Source organism: Gopherus evgoodei, chromosome 1 (assembly GCF_007399415.2).
Source record: "Gopherus evgoodei ecotype Sinaloan lineage chromosome 1, rGopEvg1_v1.p, whole genome shotgun sequence".
NCBI lineage: Eukaryota > Metazoa > Chordata > Testudines > Testudinidae > Gopherus > Gopherus evgoodei.
The window spans coordinates 328,411,077-328,428,680 of record NC_044322.1 but is presented as its reverse complement, the minus strand read 5'-3'; the positions used below and the strand labels follow the sequence as shown (position 1 = coordinate 328,428,680).

The window sequence follows — 17,604 nt, the reverse complement described above, 5'->3', positions numbered from 1 at the left end:
CAGTGTTGCAGTCAACTATTTAAATAGACTGTGATCCCTGCCTTCTAATGATACTGCTTGTCACTCACCTGAGTAGAGTACACATGTGCAACTACTCGAAGACAAAACTGTTCCTTACCTTTATTATAACTGTTTTCAAGATTGTGGTTGCATGTGTCTTCCATGATCCAGCTTCTGTCCACTCTGCATCAATCCTATTTCTCCAGGTTCAGATGCGAAGGATCTGATGGTGGTCGGAGTGGTACCATTCTTAGGCCAGGTCCACACTACAGTGTTAAATCGATTTAAACAGCGTTAAATCGATTTAACGCTGTAACCGTCCACACTACAAGGCACTTAAAATCGATTTTAAGGGGTCTTAAAATCGATTTCTGTACTCCAGCTAAACGAAAGGAGTAACCCTAAAATCGATATTACTAAATCGATTTAGGGTTAGTGTGGACGGATATCGAAGTTATTGGTTCTATTCTTTTACTGAGCTACCCAGAGTGCACCGCTCTGGAAATCGATGGTACCCTGGGACCATGGACGCAAACCACCGAAGTAATGTGCCCTAGTGTGGATGCGTAAAATGGATTTTATAAAACCTGTTTTATAAAATTGATTTTACCTATATCGATTTAAAGCTGTAGTGTGGACGTAGGCTTAGATAGTCTTGGGGGAGAGGATGTGCAGGGTATGTGCACTGTCTCAGTGGGTTCTGCTGCAGAAAACACTCTGGCTCCAGCATCCTGCTTGCGCACACAATTGAGTGGAATATATGTGTACAACCACATGTCAAAGAACAGTTACAGAATGGGTAAGTAACCAATTTTTCCCTAGTGTGCTTCGATCTACTCTGGGGAATAAATTAAAGTGTACTAGGGAGGTGGTTCTCAACCAGGGTCCATGGCCTCCTGGGAGGCCACAAGCTGGTTTCAAAGGATCTGCTAGCCCTGAGCCCCAGCATCCTGTGGGGCACAAGCCTGAGCCGATGGGAGGAGTTGGAAGGAGGCATGGAGGAGTGTCCCCAACCCCCCCCACCAAATTGAAGTGCCTTAACCAGAGCGGGAGAGTCTCAGGGGAAGCTCCAAACACTCCCTCCACCTGCTCTCTCCCCTACCCCGAGGTTCTGCCCAGGTCAAAAATGGGAAGCCAGAGCTGGACAGTACAGGATGGCTGCTACTGACTGGTGTCATGAAGTTGGTAGCTATGGTGCTCCCCTGTCTCCTTCTCCTGGTGCCCAGGTCTACAGCTGCTCCTCAACTCCCAGCCTCCTTTTACTGCCCACACAGCCAGTAAGAGCAGCCTGGATAGGGGATCCTGGCTTCAGAGCCAGCAGAGCCCTTGGGGAGCAGAGACCACGGTTAGGTCTGGGGGGGCCCTCCCAGCACACAGCTCCTAGCTACCTTTCTCCCTGCACCCTAAGCTATCCCTTGCCCTCGCATAGCCCCTAGCTACCTCTCTCTCTGCATTGTGAGCATTTTTCATACTTTTTGAGCTGAGCATGCTCTTTGAGTTATGATTTTTGGTTGCGCCCCCACCCCTCAACACAGACAGGCTGAGTGGCCTGCTGAGGTGAGTCGGGGTGGAGGGTGGTGCTCCCTTCCAGGGCCCTGCTGCGTGGAGCTGGCCCGAGCCTCGCCTGGCCTGATCCCTAAAATAAAGTCAAACTATACCTATGCCCAAGTGCACCATCCAGCAGCTGGAGCCCTGTGCTCCACAGGCCAGAATCCCAGAAACACACATACGCATGCATTACACCACCACTACCACCCTGCAGCTGAAGCCCTAGCCTCCCCAGGCCCTGGAGTTTTTATAGCATGTTGCAGGGGCTCAGAAAGAAAAAGGGTTGAGAACCCCTGCACTGGTGAACTGTTAATGCATGGCAGCAGCGTCCACATGGACACTTAATGCGCATTAGGCTAGTGCAGGGTAGATCTACATCCTATCTTGCTGCAAACGTAATGTTCATGTAGACAAGCCTTCAGTTTTCTGTGCTTTCATAACTCCAGTAGTTCCTCAGTCCTCCATAAAACTTCAAAGGTAAACAGGACTTGCTTTTTCTACTGAAAAAGCAACTCAAAACCCTCCTCCAGTATTTAATATTAATAAAAACAAATGTAAGAAAAATGTTCAGACATTCATCTATCCATAAAGATGCCCCACAGGCACAATTGCCCTACTTCCCAATTTTAAGCCACCATTTAACATAGAAAGTGTAAATCTGTGAATCTTGCCTTATAAAAGATGGAAAGATAATATTGCAGCAGCAGAAAATGAGCGGCTATAGAATTGCTGGAAAGAAGTGAATGTAAATATTGTCTACTATATAACAAAGCTGTAAAACGACTTCATTCACTGCAGAGCTGAAACAAAATCTCTAATAGCGTGTACAATGGAAACAGCAGGAGAACTTAAACTGACTGTGATTACTGGAATTGGAATTGCTCAGGTGCTAGCTTGAACATCTTTCTTTTTCCAAAAAGGGCAAAGAATATTTAAGTAACATGAGTGATCTGAGCTTGTGGTACATTTTGCTCAAAGTAGGACGGTGTCCACTAATGTCATTCTGAAGTATTGGTTGTACTGATTCACCTGAAAGAAAAATATTTAATAAATCACCAGTACCGCTTCCTGCAGCAGTTATCCCATCCAAGAGGCTGAACTAGCCCAGCCGTACTTATCCTGAGATCACACAGAGTCACAGTGGATAATAATGGCCACAGAGATGAGAGGGAAGGGCAGGAAGACGCATTTACCATTCTTTTTTAGGCTTTTGGCTGTATAATTGTATGCATATAAAATGAGCTTGTTCCCTTTTCTCACTTCCTTAAGGTTAAAAATCCCATAACTGGTTCCCTTTCATTAAGATCTATTTTAGCTGAGTGCTGAGTCTAAATATTATGGAGTCTACTGGGAATTATATTATAGCATTTGGGAAGAAGGCAGTATTTAATAAAATCAGTTTTTATTTTTAGTTTTAAAAAGCTACAGTAGATCTTGTCATGAACTTTACTACAAAAAAATCAGCTATATTCTTTAAACACAAGAGATCCATGAGTTTGTATAGCCTGCACTAGAACAACCAAGAATTGTTGCTGTGCTATGGAGATGAATTAGTGTTATTTATGTTATTGTAGTGCCTAGGAGCCTTAGTCATAGACCCCATTTATCAAGGTGCAGTGCAAACAAAACAAACAGATCCCTGCCCTCATAAGCTTATAATCTAAAAATAAGATGAGACAACAGATAGATGTAGATAGATGGAGGAATACAAGGAATTAGTGTGATAGGCAATGATCTCTACACATGAGCAGCCTAACCAATGTCAAGTTTTCTATAGGCATCGCAGCAAAGGAGCATTTTGAGGAGGGTTTTAAAGGGTTGATGATGAGGTAGTTTTTGCAGATATTTACAGGGGAGGAGCCTTCCAAGCCTGAGGGATAACACGTGAGAAATCATGAAGATGGTTGTTTGAAAATTTAACAAGTGAGTGGTGGAGGCTGGCATCATGGGCCAATTGAGAATGAGCATCTGCTTGATTGGGAATGAGAGATGATAGGTAGGATGGGATTTGACTGTGAAGGTCCTTGAAAATGAAGACAAGAAACTTTTATTTTTGATACGGTAGAGAAGGGGAAACCAGTGGGGGGGTGCAAAAGAAAGCAATGGTCTAGGAAAATGATCTTAGCAGCAGCATTCTTAATGGATAAGACTCTTAATGCAGTAATCAAGATTTAAGATGAGGAGAGTTTGGATAAGAGTTCTGGCTGTGTAGATGGATAGGCAAGTCCTTATCTTAGATAAGATATAGACGCAATCTATAAGGACCTAGAGAAAGGGCAGAGTAAAAAATGATACACAGGTTATTGGTGTGAGAGGATGTTAGAGTTGTCTACAATGATTGAGAGAGGAGGCAGTGGTGAGGGTTTAGGATGGATTATTAGAAGCTGGTTTTAGCCATATTCAACTTCAGCTGGCAGCTACACATCCACAAGGAGATGTCACAGAGAGAGTTGATGTTTTAATATGGGCAGAAGACGACAGGTCTGGAGTACACACATAAATTGGTGAGTTGTCTTCTTAGAGATGGTAGCTGAATTTGTGTCTGTGGATGAGATTACTCGGGGTATGTCTACACTATGAAATGTCGAATGTATCGAAGTTGGTTTTTCAGAAATGGTTCTTATACAATCAATTGTATGTGTCTCCACAAAAAGGGCTCTAAGTGCGTTAAGTCAGCAGACTGCATCCACAGTACTAAGGCTAGCATTGACTTCCAGAGTGTTGCGCTGTGGGTAGCTATCTCACAGTTCTTGCAGTTTCCATTGGAATTCTGGGTTCGGATCCCAATGCCTGATGGGGCAAAAACAGTGTTGCGGGTGATTCTGGGTACATGTAGTCAGCCGCCTCCATGAAAGCAATGGCAGGCAATCGTTTTGTGCCTTTTTTCTTGGGTTACCTGTGCAGACGCCATACTACGGCAAGCATGGAGCCCGCACAGCTGACCATCACCATAAGTCCCCTGGGTGCTGGCAGACGTGGGATTGGCAATAGATGGTGCGTTACGACTGGTACCATCGTCATCGTACTCCTGATTGCTCTTTTTATCGACCTTGGTGAGGTCAGTCAGAGGCACCTGGGCAGACGAGAGTGACTCAGCCAGGTCATTCCCATCTTCTGCCAAGCACCCAGGAGATGACGATGGCGAGCAGCCAGGAGATGATGATGATGGCTAGCAGTCGAACTGCACCGTCTGCTGCTAGCCTAAAGATGTAAAAGATAGGTGGAGTGGATCAAAACAAGAAATAGACCCGATTTGTTTTGTATTCATTTGCCCCCTCCCTCCCTCCATGGAATCAATGGCCTGCTAAACCCAGGGTTTTGAGCTCAATACTTGAGGGAGCCATTCTGTGTGACAGTTGTTTTTATCCTTGATGCAAAGCCACCGCCTTTGTGGATTTTAATTCCCTGTAAGCCATGTCGTCAGTCACCCCCCCTCCATCAGAGCAGACAATCATTTCACACTTTTTTTCATGCCAGATGCCATAGCACTGGGATCATGGAGCCTGCTCAGATCACTGCTGCAATTATGAGCACTGTAAACACCACACGTGTTATCCTGGAGTATATGCAGAACCAGAACCTGCCAAAGCAAAACCAGTCAAGGAGGTGACGGCAGCATAGTGACGAGAGTGATGAGGACATAGACATGGACACAGACTTCTCACAAAGTACCGACCTCAGCAGTGTGCACATCATGGTGTTAATGGGACAGGTTCATGCTGTGGAATGCCGATTCTGGGCCTGGGAAACGAGCACAGACTGGTGGGACTGCATAGTGTTGCAGGTGTGGGATGAATCCCAGTGGCTGCAAAACCTTCACATGCGTAAGGGCACTTTCATGGAACTTTGTGACTTGCTTTCCCCTGCCCTGAAGCACCAGAATACCAAGATGAGAGCAGCCCTCACAGTTGAGAAGCAAGTGGTGATAGCCCTGTGGAAGCTTGCAAATCCAGACAGCTACCGGTCAGTCAGGCATCAATTTGGAGTGGACAAATCTACTGTGGGGGCTGCTGTGATCAAAGTAGCCAACGCATTCAAAGAGCTGCTGATATCAAGGTAGTGACTCTGGGAAATGTGCAGGTCATAGTGGATGGCTTTGCTGAAATGGGATTCCCTAACTGTGGTGGGACGATAGATAGAACCCACATCTCTATCTTGGCACCGGAGCTCCAAGCCAGTGAGTACATAAACCGAAAGGGGTACTTTTCAATGCTGCTGCAAGCACTGGTGGATCACAAGGGACATTTAACCAACATCAACGTGGGATGGCTGGGAAAAGTACATGAAACTCACGTCTTCAGGAACTCTGGTGTGTTTCAAAAGCTGCAGGAAGGGACTTTCTTCTGAGATGAGAAAATAACCATTGGCGATGGTGAAATGCCTATAGTTATCCTTGGGGCCCCAGCCTACCCCTTAATGCCATGGCTCATGAAGCCATACACAGGCAGCCTGGACAGTAGTCAGGAGCTGTTCAGCTATAGGCTGAGCAAGTGCAGAATGGTGGTAGAATGTACATTTGGACGTTTAAAAGCAGGCTGGCACAGTTTACTGACTCGGATAAACCTCAGCGAAACCAATATTCCCATTGTTGTTACTGCTTGCTGTGCACGCCACATATATGAGAGAGTAAGGGGGAGATGTCTATGGCGGGGTGGGAGGTTGAGGCAAATCACCTGGCCGCTGATTGCATGCAGCCAGACACCAGGGCGGTTAGAAAAGTACAGGAGGGCACAGTGTGCATCAGAGAAGCTTTGAAAACCAGTTTAATGACTGGCCAGGCTACGGTGTGAAAGTTCTGTTTGTTTCTTCTTGATGAACCCTCCCACATTGGTTCACTACTACTTCCCTGTCAGTTAGCCGCCCTCCCCTCCCCCCTTCAATCACCTCTTGCAGAGGCAATAAAGTCATTGTTGCTTCACATTCATGCCTTCTTTTATTAATTCATCACACAAATAGGGAGATAACAGCCAAGATAGGTTAGGAGGGAGGCACTGGGTGGGGTTGGGGAGGAGGGAAGGACAAGGCCACACTACACTTTAAAACTTAAAATCTTTAAAACTTATTGAAGGCCAGCCTTCTGTTGCTTGGGCAATCCTCTGGGCCGGAGGCCCCTGCACTGCATTCTTGGGCGTCTGGGTGAGGAGGCTATGGAACTTGGGGAGGAGGGCTGTTGGTTACACAGGGGTTGTAGCGGTGGTCTGTGCTCCTGCTGCCTTTCCTGCAGCTCAACCATATGCTGGAGCATGAGTTTGATCTTCCAGCAGCCTGAGCATCGACTCTTGCCTTCTGTCAGCAAGCTGACACCACCTATCATCTTCAGCCCGCCACCTCTCCTCACATTCATATTGTGCTTTCCTGAACTCTGACATTGTCTGCCTCCACACATTCTGCTGTGCTCTGTCAGTGTGGAAGGACAGCAGGAGCTCAAAACATTTCATCCCAAGTGCATTTTTTTTGCCTTCTAATCTTTGCTAGCCTCTGCGAAGGAGAAACATTTGCAGCTGTTGGTGGAAAAGGGAGAGTGACAGTTTAAAAGACACATTTCAGAGAACAATGGGTACACTCTTTCATGTTAAACCTTGCTGTTCACATTACACAGCACATATGCTTTTGTTACAATGTTGCATTTTGCCTCTTTTATGTTGAGGGCCTGCCAGTTTGGTGTGAGAGATCACTCACTTCACCCCTGCCCCCACCACATGGCTAACAGCAGGGAACATTTCTGTTCAGGCACAGTTAAGCAGGAACGGGCACCTCTAAATGTACCCTTAATAAAAGCATCCTATTTCAACCAGGTGACAATGAATGATATCACTCTCCTGAGGATAACACAGCAAGATAAAGAACTGTTTGAATGCCAGCAAACACCTGGACCATACACTGCCATGCTTTGTTATGCAGTGATTCCTGACTACGTGCTACTGGCCTGGCATGGTAAAGTGTCATATCTTGGCAGACAGATTAAGGCCACCCTCAACAGAAACCTTTTGCAAAGGCTTTGGGAGTACATCCAGGAGAGCTTTATGGAAATGTCCCTGGAGGATTTCTGCTCCATCCCCATACAAGTTAACAGACTTTTCCAGGGCAAATTAATCATTAAACACACTTGCTTTTAAACCATGTGTAATATTTACAAAGTTACACTCACCAGAAGTCCCTTCTCTGCCTTCAGAGTCCGGGAAAACACCTTGGGTGAGTTTGGGGGTTACTGGGTCCAGGGTGAGAAACATATCTTGACTGTTGGGGAAACCGGTTTCTCCGCTTCCTTGCTGTGAGCTATCTTCAATCTCTTCATTATTATCTTCCTTGTCCCCAAAACCTGCTTCCATGTTGCGTGATTCTCCATTGATGGAGTCAAAGAACCGAGTTGGGGTAATGGTGGCTGCACCCCCTAGCATGGCACGCAGCTCATCATAGAAGCAGCATGTTCGGGGCTCTGATCCAAAGCGGCTGTTTGCCTCTGTGTTTTTGGTAGGCTTGCTTTAGCTCCTTAATTTTCACACGCACTGCTTTGCGTCCCTGTTATGGCCTCTGTCCTTCATGCCCTTTGAGACTTTTTGTAACGTCTTGGCATTTTGTTTACTGGAACGGAGTTCAGCTAGCACAGATTCGTCTCCCCATACGGTGAGCATATCCCGTACCTCCCGTTCGGTCCATGCTGGAGCTCTTTTGTGATCCTGGGACTCCATCATGGTCACCTCTGCTGATGAGATCTGCACTCACCTGCACCTTACCATGCTGGCTAAACAGGAAATGAGATTCAAATGTTTGCAGGCCTTTTCCTGTCTACCTAGCCAGTGCATCTGAGTTGAGAGTGCTGTCCAGAGTGGTCACAATGGAGCACTCTGGGATAGCTTCTGGAGGCCAATATCATCGAATTGCATCCACACTACCCCAAATTCGACTCAGCAAGGCCGATTTCAGCACTAATCCCCTCGTCGGAGGTGGACTAAATAAATTGATTTAAAGAGCCCTTTAAGTCGAAAAAAAGGGCTTTGTCATGTGGACGGGTCCAGGCTTAAATTGAGGTAATGCTGCTAAATTTGACCTAAAATTGTAGTGTAGACCAGGCCTCAGAGATAGATTGTAGAAGAAAAGGGGACCAAGGACAGAGCCTTGTGGAACCTACACAGAAAGTTGGAGGGAGGATGAGAGGATTCCTGAAAACACGCTGAAAGAACAATTAGGGTAGGAGGAGGACCAAGAGAAGACAGTCATGGAAGACAAGAGAAGACAATATTTGAGAAAGAAGTGTGGTAGATAATGTCAAATGGGACTGATGGACCAAAGGGCATGAAGATGTAGTATTGGTTCTGAGCTTTAGCTAGGAAGAGGTCATTAGAGATTTTAGCAGGAATGGTTTCAGTGGTGTGAAAGAGGCATAAACTGGATTGGAACAGGGTCTAGGATGCAGCTGAAGTAGAGGAACTCCAGACAGTGACTGTAGCTAGCACATTCAACGAACTTAGAGGCAAAAGGGAAATGGGTAGTTGGAGAGGCAAATGGGGTTAAGAGGTTTTTTTTAAAGATGGGAAAGACTTAAGTATGCTTGTATTGTCAGGAAAAAGACTTAAATGTGGGGGAGAGGGATTAAGGAAAAGAGTGAGGGGATGAGAGTAGGTGTGGACATCAGGTGACGGGATGGGGTCACTGGGGCAAGTGAAGAGTTAGAGGAAAAGTGCAGACAAACTCTGCTGGGAGAAAGAGGCAAGAATTGCAGGATGTAATGGTATGTGTGCAGTTTCATTTCATAAATTTTGAGTTTTCTTCCTTGCAGGTTACAAAGCTTTTGAAGAATTACAGATCACATTCTACATTGCTTGCGTTGCCATCTAAACTGTTTTATCATAAAGAGCTGGAAGTTTGTGCAGACACTTCAGTAGTAACTTCTTTGTTGGGTTGGGAAAAATTACCAAGGAAGGGGTTTCCACTAATTTTTCATGGCATGAGGGTATGTAAAATATTCTTACTAAAATGGGGTTGGGGTATTAAGGGAGATTTGATGGGTGGGAGACTCTTCTCTAGTAACATAAATGTCATATGCTTGGAAGTGCAGTAATTGGAGAAGGACTTGTTTGTTTTTCCTCAGTCTAATTCTAGACCATGTAGATACATTTAATCAAATTAGCCAACATTACTGTATAATTTGACTCCTTTCCAAACCAACTCCTAAGTATTAAGAAGATAATCAGCAGGTATTCATCACTAAATTTGCAACAACTCTCAATATCTGATCTTTATTTTCTTCTCTCCTAATGCAGGGCACTGAAACACGTGAAGGACACAACCCCTCTTGGTTTAATCCTACAGAAGCAGTTCAAGTAATGCGTTATTGTTGCCTTCTTGCGAAACACGTTAACAATGCAGTGTCAGTGACTGATATTGGGGTGATTACACCATATCGTAAACAGGTCTGATTCAGATGCTTATAAATAAGTTTCTGTATTTAGTCTCATATTTTTGATTCACTGCTAGTGCTGTTTATTGCAAGAAAATATGGCTAACTTCAGACTACTTTTCTAGCCACATGTATTGTGTACTGTCAATCATATTTAATATTTTTATTAAACTATCAGATAAAAAGCTAGCAGTAATGAAAAAGGACACATTCTGCTCCTCTCCTTCTCATTAAAGTCCCCAGATCCATCACAGTTGGTCTTCTGCCTACTTACAGAAGCAGTTGAGAAAATTGTGGAGAGACTGTATAGTAACTAAATACACACCAAGAAATTTTGTAATGTTGAAATTCTTGAGCTATATTAACTGATGAAAAGGCCAAGAACTGCAACTGATATTTTTTCAGTTTCAAATCAGTTCACAAGTTTAAAATGTTGAGATTCACTTTGTCCATAGACAAGTAATCATACCTAAACTGTGTTATTGGGTACTTTACCTATTAGGCTGGCAACAGGTATGACACTCTCCCATGTTAACTTTGTACTTTATTTAAAAGCTCTTGTTAATCATTCCCAGTTAGAACATTTGCTCTCAACACAGATGCAAACACTTTGAGAGGTATAAAATTTTGTACATTAGGTTCTATTTTTTTTACACTTTGTATGAAAGATATAGTTATTTCATCTAAAAACAAATTCCTTCAAATATTTTTTTATAGGTAGAAAAAATTAGGTTTCTTCTGCGAAATGTTGATTTGATGGATATTAAAGTTGGTTCTGTAGAGGAGTTTCAAGGGCAAGAGTACTTGGTGATCATCCTATCGACAGTATGTAAAAATGCAATTTTTTTTATACAACAGTAATCACCATTTTAAAAGGCAATGTATTTTTATCTACCACTTATGTATCACAGCACCTAAGATACTACTTCATTTTCTAAGTACAGACAAATACTGTAATATGTCAGATATCATTTTGTAGTAGTTGGTAAATATTTACATTTATATTGTAACAATTATCTCTTCCATTTTAGTCACCAGGTTTATTTTATATAAGGGTATGACTTTTACTTGAAATTTAGAGTACATTTAAACCAAATCGAGGGATTGAATATTGTGTAGATTTAAGCTAGTAACTATACAGGAGAAAACTTTTTATCACTATGATAATGTACCTGTCCACAGCTATTTGATTTATATGAAAGTTAACATTCAGTTCACTTCTTAATGAGAGTCACTGCCTCATTTGATACCTTTTCTGGTAGTCTCTCCAAATGCACCAACACCAAACATGCATGGAGACTGAACTATCTTATCACCTTGTAGATTTGTAGGCTTGGCAGAATTTGATTTTTTTATATAGTTTTGATGAATAATCTGTTTATTTTTAAGCATTTTTTTTAATTTTTATCAACTTTAAATATGAGTTGCAGAAAATTATGAGGGGATCAGACAATAATTATTTAATAACAGTCTGTTTTGAGATTCAGAAAGTTAAAGCCTCGTAACCATTAAAACACAAATTTCAGTATCGTATGTCAAAATATACAAACTAGATAGCCTTAAAGCAAAGTCTGATTTCTCAAGCTGCATTTTTCTTTCTTTACCGATCTGTGAATTTCGATTATTAATAGAAATACTTTTTCACTGGTTTCTGTATGGTGAAATTGACATTTTTCAACATTTGCAGATAAAAATCTAATGCTTCCAACCCATATTACATTACTTGTATTGTGATAGTACTTATCTCGATCTTAGCTCCATCACCATAGTATAAGTGCCTCACAGTCTTTAACATATTTATCCGCACAACATACTTGTGAGGATACTGAGATACAAAGATAAGTAACTTGCCCTGAGTTACACAGAAAGTCTGGTAAAGCAGGTATTTGAACTTAGCTCTTGAGTTCCATGCTAGCACCCTAACCATGAGGTCCCATTGAGCTTGGGTGCATGTGCGCACACACACACACAAGTGAAGACGGTCTCTGCCCCAGAGAGTTCCTAATCTAAATAAGCAGCAAAGAGTCCTGTGGCATCTTATAGACTAACAGACATATTGGAGCACGATGTGGGTATTCACCCATGAAAGCTCATGCTCCATTACGTCTGTTGGTCTATAAGGTGCAACAGGACTCTTTGCTGCTTATTTAGATTAGGAACTCTCTGGGGCAGAGACCGTCTTCACTTGTGTGTGTGCGTGCACATGCACCCAAGCTCAATGGGACCTCATGGTTAGGGTGCTAGCATGGAACTCAAGAGCTAAGTTCAAATACCTGCTTTACCACACTAACAGACATATTGGAGCACAAAGTGGGTATTCACCCATGAAAGCTCATGCTCCATTACGTCTGTTAGTCTGTAAGGTGCCACAGGACTCTTTGCTGCTTTTACAGAGCCAGAATAACACGGCTACCCTTCTGATACCTAATCAAAATAGGAGACAGTAGGTGATATGACATACAGGGAGAGTAAAAGGGAACAGTGTGAAGTGTAATAAGTTGTGGTCCCAGAGTACCAGTTGGCCATAGAAGGTAGTTCCTCCATATTAGGTTTGAGGCATGTCTGGGCATTGTAAGAAAGCGTGCAATGCTATTCCATGTACAAATACTGTAGCTTAGTCTGTGGATCGATCAAGTAGAACTTCTCCTGAGCGTTACCTACCTTCACCAATAAAATTAAATAATGTACTAAGATGGCGCCCTTCATTAAGATGTATACTACTAATTTCTCATTATGAATTAGGATTGACACCCCTGATCGCTGCTTCACTGGGACCACTTTACACACCATTCTCCTTGAGCAGTCTCATCTGGAGAACTTGCCTTGTATAGAGATATCTAGAGTGGCAACATAGTTTATGGGATGATGTACTTCTTGTATGCTTACTCTGATCCATCCTTACTACAGTAGGAAAGAAAACAAATTATGACTGCAGTATATTTTGGTGAGTTTCCTTCTCACTTATTGACTGTTGCTTTGTTTGTCTATTAATTTTAGGTACGATCAAATGAGGGCTCATTTGATGATGATAGATACTACTTGGGATTCCTCTCTAATGCAAAACGATTTAATGTGGCAATTACCAGACCAAAGGCTTTGCTTATTGTGGTGGGAAATCCTCATGTTCTTGTAAAAGTAAGGTGGTAGTGTTTTTGTTTTTTTCCTGTTTTAAAAAACCAGAAGTGTGTGCAGTAATTGTATTGTATTTCGGGGCTATGAATTGTTTTGAGTTTGTTTACTTCGTGTGAAAAACAATGTCTCTTCATTCTCCTTTATATGAAACTTTTTTCAAAACAGCATTGAACACTGCTTTCTTCTTCTTCTTCGAGTGATTGCTCATGTGTATTCCACAATAGGTGTGTGTGCTTGCCAAGTCCACTGGTACCAGAAGTTTTTCCCCAAGCAGTACTGTAGGCGGGAGCGCCCCTCCCGCCCGCAACCCCTGAAGTGGCACCTGCCTGGTGCGGTATAAGGGGAGGTGTGCGCTCCCCCCCACCCTTAGTTCCTTCTTGCTGACAGTGAAGGTGCGTTGGAACTGCTCAGCTCCAGCTTTGCTGCAGCTTGTCCACAGAACTGTTCATTCATTCATTAGTACCTGTAGTTAGTTGGCTTTTTTCAGTTAATTTAGTTAGTTAGTGAGCCTGGGCCAGGGCATGCCCTGCGCCCCAGGATTTAAGTCGTGTGGCTTTTGTAGGCATTCTATCCCAAAGAGTGATCTGCACACGGACTGTCTGCACTACTTGGGAGAAACCCATATCAGCCAAAGGTGCAAGATCTGCAAGTCGTTTAAGCCCCGGACCAAAAAAGAAAGGGGCATTAGCTCCAGGCCATCCTGATGGATTCAGCGCTGGCCCCAACCCCGGCACACTGCTCCGAACAGGTATCTGGCACCGTGGCGTCAGTACGCGGAGACCCTCTGGTACCATCCACCAGGTGGCACCGCTCCCCTTCCACAGGGCACGCCAAGAGGACTGGAAAGACTCCCTCTTCACAATGGCACCGAGGGAAGTTTGGGACAGAAGCTAGGCCCATGTCAGGTAGTCCTTGATGCCCACCAGGTCCTAGGTCTCCGACGCACGTTGAGTGGAGTAGCCCGGCCCCTTCGGAGCAGGCCTCTCCGGATGTCTGGATGCCATCTATGACCGAAGCCCTCTAAGTGGCCAGGGACATCATGTCCATGCCGATGCCTGGAGCTTTGCCGATGTCAACCCTGTGCTCCAGGGGCAAGCTGCCACTGGGATCACCGCAGTCGCTGCTGGCCCAGTACTGGTCTCAGTCGAGGGAACGTTCCCAACACCACTCACCGCCCAGCAACCATTCAGGGCTCAGTCCATGTGGCTCGCCCTTGATGCCAGCCAGACTGTCTGGATGAGTACCGTCCAACCGGGACTCCCTGCACCGCTCATCTTCACAGAGCATCTGCCACGGTCCCGTCGGTATTCGTCGATGCTGTTCCCGGTCAAACTCCCGCTCCGAGTCTCCGCCAAGGCACCGTAGCCCTGGACATCAATCGCCAGTGTCTCGCTGTTGCAGGTCTGCCCTGTCGAGGCCATTCACGGAGCAGCTACTACTGTCGGTGCCGTTGCTCCACCTCGAGATCGCAGTCCCGTGACCAATGTAGATCCCAGCACCGCCGCTACTCCCGGTCCAGAGGCAGCAGCGAGTCGCACGTCAGCCCGGCCTCTGCTCACAGTCACCCATCTACAGGCTAGGCTAGCCAGCCTGAACAGCTGGCCCTGCTGGTGCCTCAGCAAGTGCAGTGGCACCGAGTGTCATGGCCGTCCCAGTGGTACCAATGAGCACCATGGCCACCGGCACAGCCTCCAGTGGGGACTCGCTTGGTGGTCGGAGCATCAGAAGCACTGTCAGCTTCCATCCCTAGACTGCCAAGAAAGGAGTTGGTGAGACCCATGTCCTCGGCACCATGCCAAGAGTCTGACCAGGTGATGGATCCTCCAGTGCCAGCCGACACCCAAAGCACCACACTGGCCTCCTCGGCCTGTCCGGAGGAGCTGATTGTGGCCCTGCCCCCCTCCATCCCACAGGACGATGACCAGGCCCACCAAGACCTCTTAAAAAGGGTGACAGCGAGCCTCCACCTCCAGGCGGAGGAGATGAAGGAGCCCTCAGACTCCCTGTTCAATGTGCTGTCCCCTTCGGCACTGGGCAGGGTGGCTTGCCGCTCCGTGAAGGGGTGGCAAGAATTTCAAATGCCCTGTGGCAAACACCAGCCTTGTTTGCTCTCATCTCTAAGAAGGCAGAATGCAATACTTTGTACCCACTAAGGGGCACGAATATTTGTATACCCACCTGGTGCCTAACTCCTTGGTGGTCGAGTCGGTCAACTGCAGGGAACAACAGGCAACCAGCCCCAACCCTTAAGAACAAAGACTCTGAGGCTGGATACTTTTGGGAGAAAAGTTTTTGTTGTCAAGCTTCCAGCTTAGAGTGGCAAACCATCAGGCTCTCCTGGGTTGCTACAAGTTTAATCTCTGGGGATCCCTCCCCAAGTTTGAGGACTCCCTCCGGGAGCATGATAGAAAGAAGTTCAAGGTGCTTGTGGAGGAAGAGGCAGCGGCCGCGAGAGCATCCCTGCAGGTCACTTCAGATGCAGCGGACACGGCCACATGGTCCATGGTCTCGGCGGTGTCCAAGAGACGGGCGTCCTGGCTCCTGCTCTCTGGGCTATCCAGCAAAGCGCTATTGTCAATGCAGGATGTCCCTTTTGATGGGAAGGCTCTGTTTGCTGAAGAAACAGACACAAGGCTGCATGGCATAAAAGACTTCCACATGACCCTCCAGACCTTGGATCTCTACATCCCTACTCCGGCAAAACTCAAGTTCAAGCCACAGCAGACTCCCACCCAGGCCACCCTCCCGAAGTACGAGGCCACCCATAAGAAGCAGTGGGACTTTAGAAAACACCCGCAAAGGCAGTCTCAGCCTGTCCCCCAGCCTGGGTCCTCTGAGGGCAGGCAAGCAGGTAAGAGGTGGTTTTGATGGGACATGTGGGGGTACCCCGCCAGTTGTCAGCAGGGATCCACCCCCAGTAAAGCTCCCTTTTTCCAATCAGTTTTGTGCTTTCCTCCTGGAATGGTCGCGGCTCACCTCAGACTGTTGGGTCCTCAACATCATCTCCCGGGGTTGCACCCTTCAGTTGACCTCCTCCCCACCCAATCCATCCCTCTTGGGGGATCCATCGCACGAGGCTCTGCTCGAGCAGGTGGTTGGGCGGCTTCTGGAACTAGGAGTGATAGAGGCAGTGCCCAAGAAGTTCCTGGGCAAGGGATATTACTCCCTGTGTTTCCTTATCTCAAAGGCCAAAGGGGGCTCAACGCCATCATGGACCTGCAGGGCCTGAACTAGTTACATGATGAAACTCAAGTTCCGCATGGTTTCTCTGGCCTCCATCATCCCCTCCCTGACTCCTGGGGATTGGTACGCTGCCCTTGATGTACAGGACACGTACTTCCATATCCACATATTTGAAGGGCACAGGCACTTCCTCCATTTCCTGGTGGGACAGAATCATTACCAATTCACAGTCCTCCCATTTGGTCTGTCAGCTGCCCCCAGGGTCTTTACAAAGTGTATATCAGTGGTAGCAGCCTACCTCAGGCATCAGAGGGTCCAGATATTCCCATATATGGAGAACTGGCTATTCAAAGGCACCTCCCGATTGCAGATGAGGGATCGTGTAGCACTTCTCCTGTCCACATGCACCGCCTTGGGCCTGTTGGTAAACAACACCAAGTCCACATTAGTCGCAGTCCAATGCATAGAATTTATTGCAGTCCAATGCTGGACACAACATCGGCCAGGGCCTCTCCCCACAGACAGGTTCGAGACCCTGAAAGGTTTCATCAACTCAATTGCAATGTTCCTGGTAACGACAGCCAGGACTTGCCCAGGTCACATGTTGGCGTGCACTTATGTGGTCCACCATGCCAGACTGAGGATGAGGTCCCTCCAGCTCTGGCTGGCCTCGAAGTTCTCCCAGGCCATGGACAGCATGGACAAAGTCCTCACAGTGCCCGAGCCAGTGATCACCTCCCTACGGTGGTGGTCCACACCAAGCTTCAATAGGTCCCAGTCAGTGACAGGGCCCCATCATTGGAGCTGGTGTCCGATGCATCGGACCTGGGCCGGAGAGCCCATGTGGGGAATTTTCAGACCCAAGGCCTGTGGAATCTGCAAGACCTGACCCTTCACATAAACATCAAGGAACTCAAGGCATGACTGGTGTGTATGGCCTTCCACTCGCACCTGAAGGGCAAGGTCGTCATCAGGGTCCTCATGAACAACATGGCCTCAATGTTCTATATCAACAGGCAAGGCAGGGCCTAATCCTCTGCCATGAGTCCCTCAGTCTGTGGGACTTCTATATAGCTCACAATATCCACCTAAAAGCCTTTCACCTGCCAGGCACCTGGAAATGGCCCACCAGCTCTTCCGAAGGTGGGGAACTCCCCAGGTGGACCTATTCGTGACCTGTTAGAACTGATGATGCCCCTGGTTCTGCTCCAGGGGGGACCTAGGGAAGAGCACTATCTCCAGTGCCTTTATCCTGTCCTGGTCAGGTCAGCTTCTCTATGCCTTTCCCCCATTCCCTCTGATGAGCAGGGTCCTGGAGAAAATAAAGACGGACAAAGCCAGGG

The 17,604-nt window shown here is 46.2% G+C and overlaps 1 protein-coding gene across 1 annotated transcript in view; it reads left to right on the top strand.

The window, feature by feature from the left end:
• Positions 1 to 17,604, top strand: part of MOV10L1 (Mov10 like RISC complex RNA helicase 1) — a 90,253-nt gene that overhangs the window by 68,383 nt on the left and 4,266 nt on the right. Inside the window, exons 22-25 of the mRNA XM_030549578.1 lie at positions 9,326 to 9,499; positions 9,810 to 9,959; positions 10,664 to 10,771; positions 12,944 to 13,081. Of these exons, the coding sequence (XP_030405438.1) occupies positions 9,326 to 9,499; positions 9,810 to 9,959; positions 10,664 to 10,771; positions 12,944 to 13,081 (570 nt within the window). The remainder of the gene's footprint in view (positions 1 to 9,325; positions 9,500 to 9,809; positions 9,960 to 10,663; positions 10,772 to 12,943; positions 13,082 to 17,604) is intronic.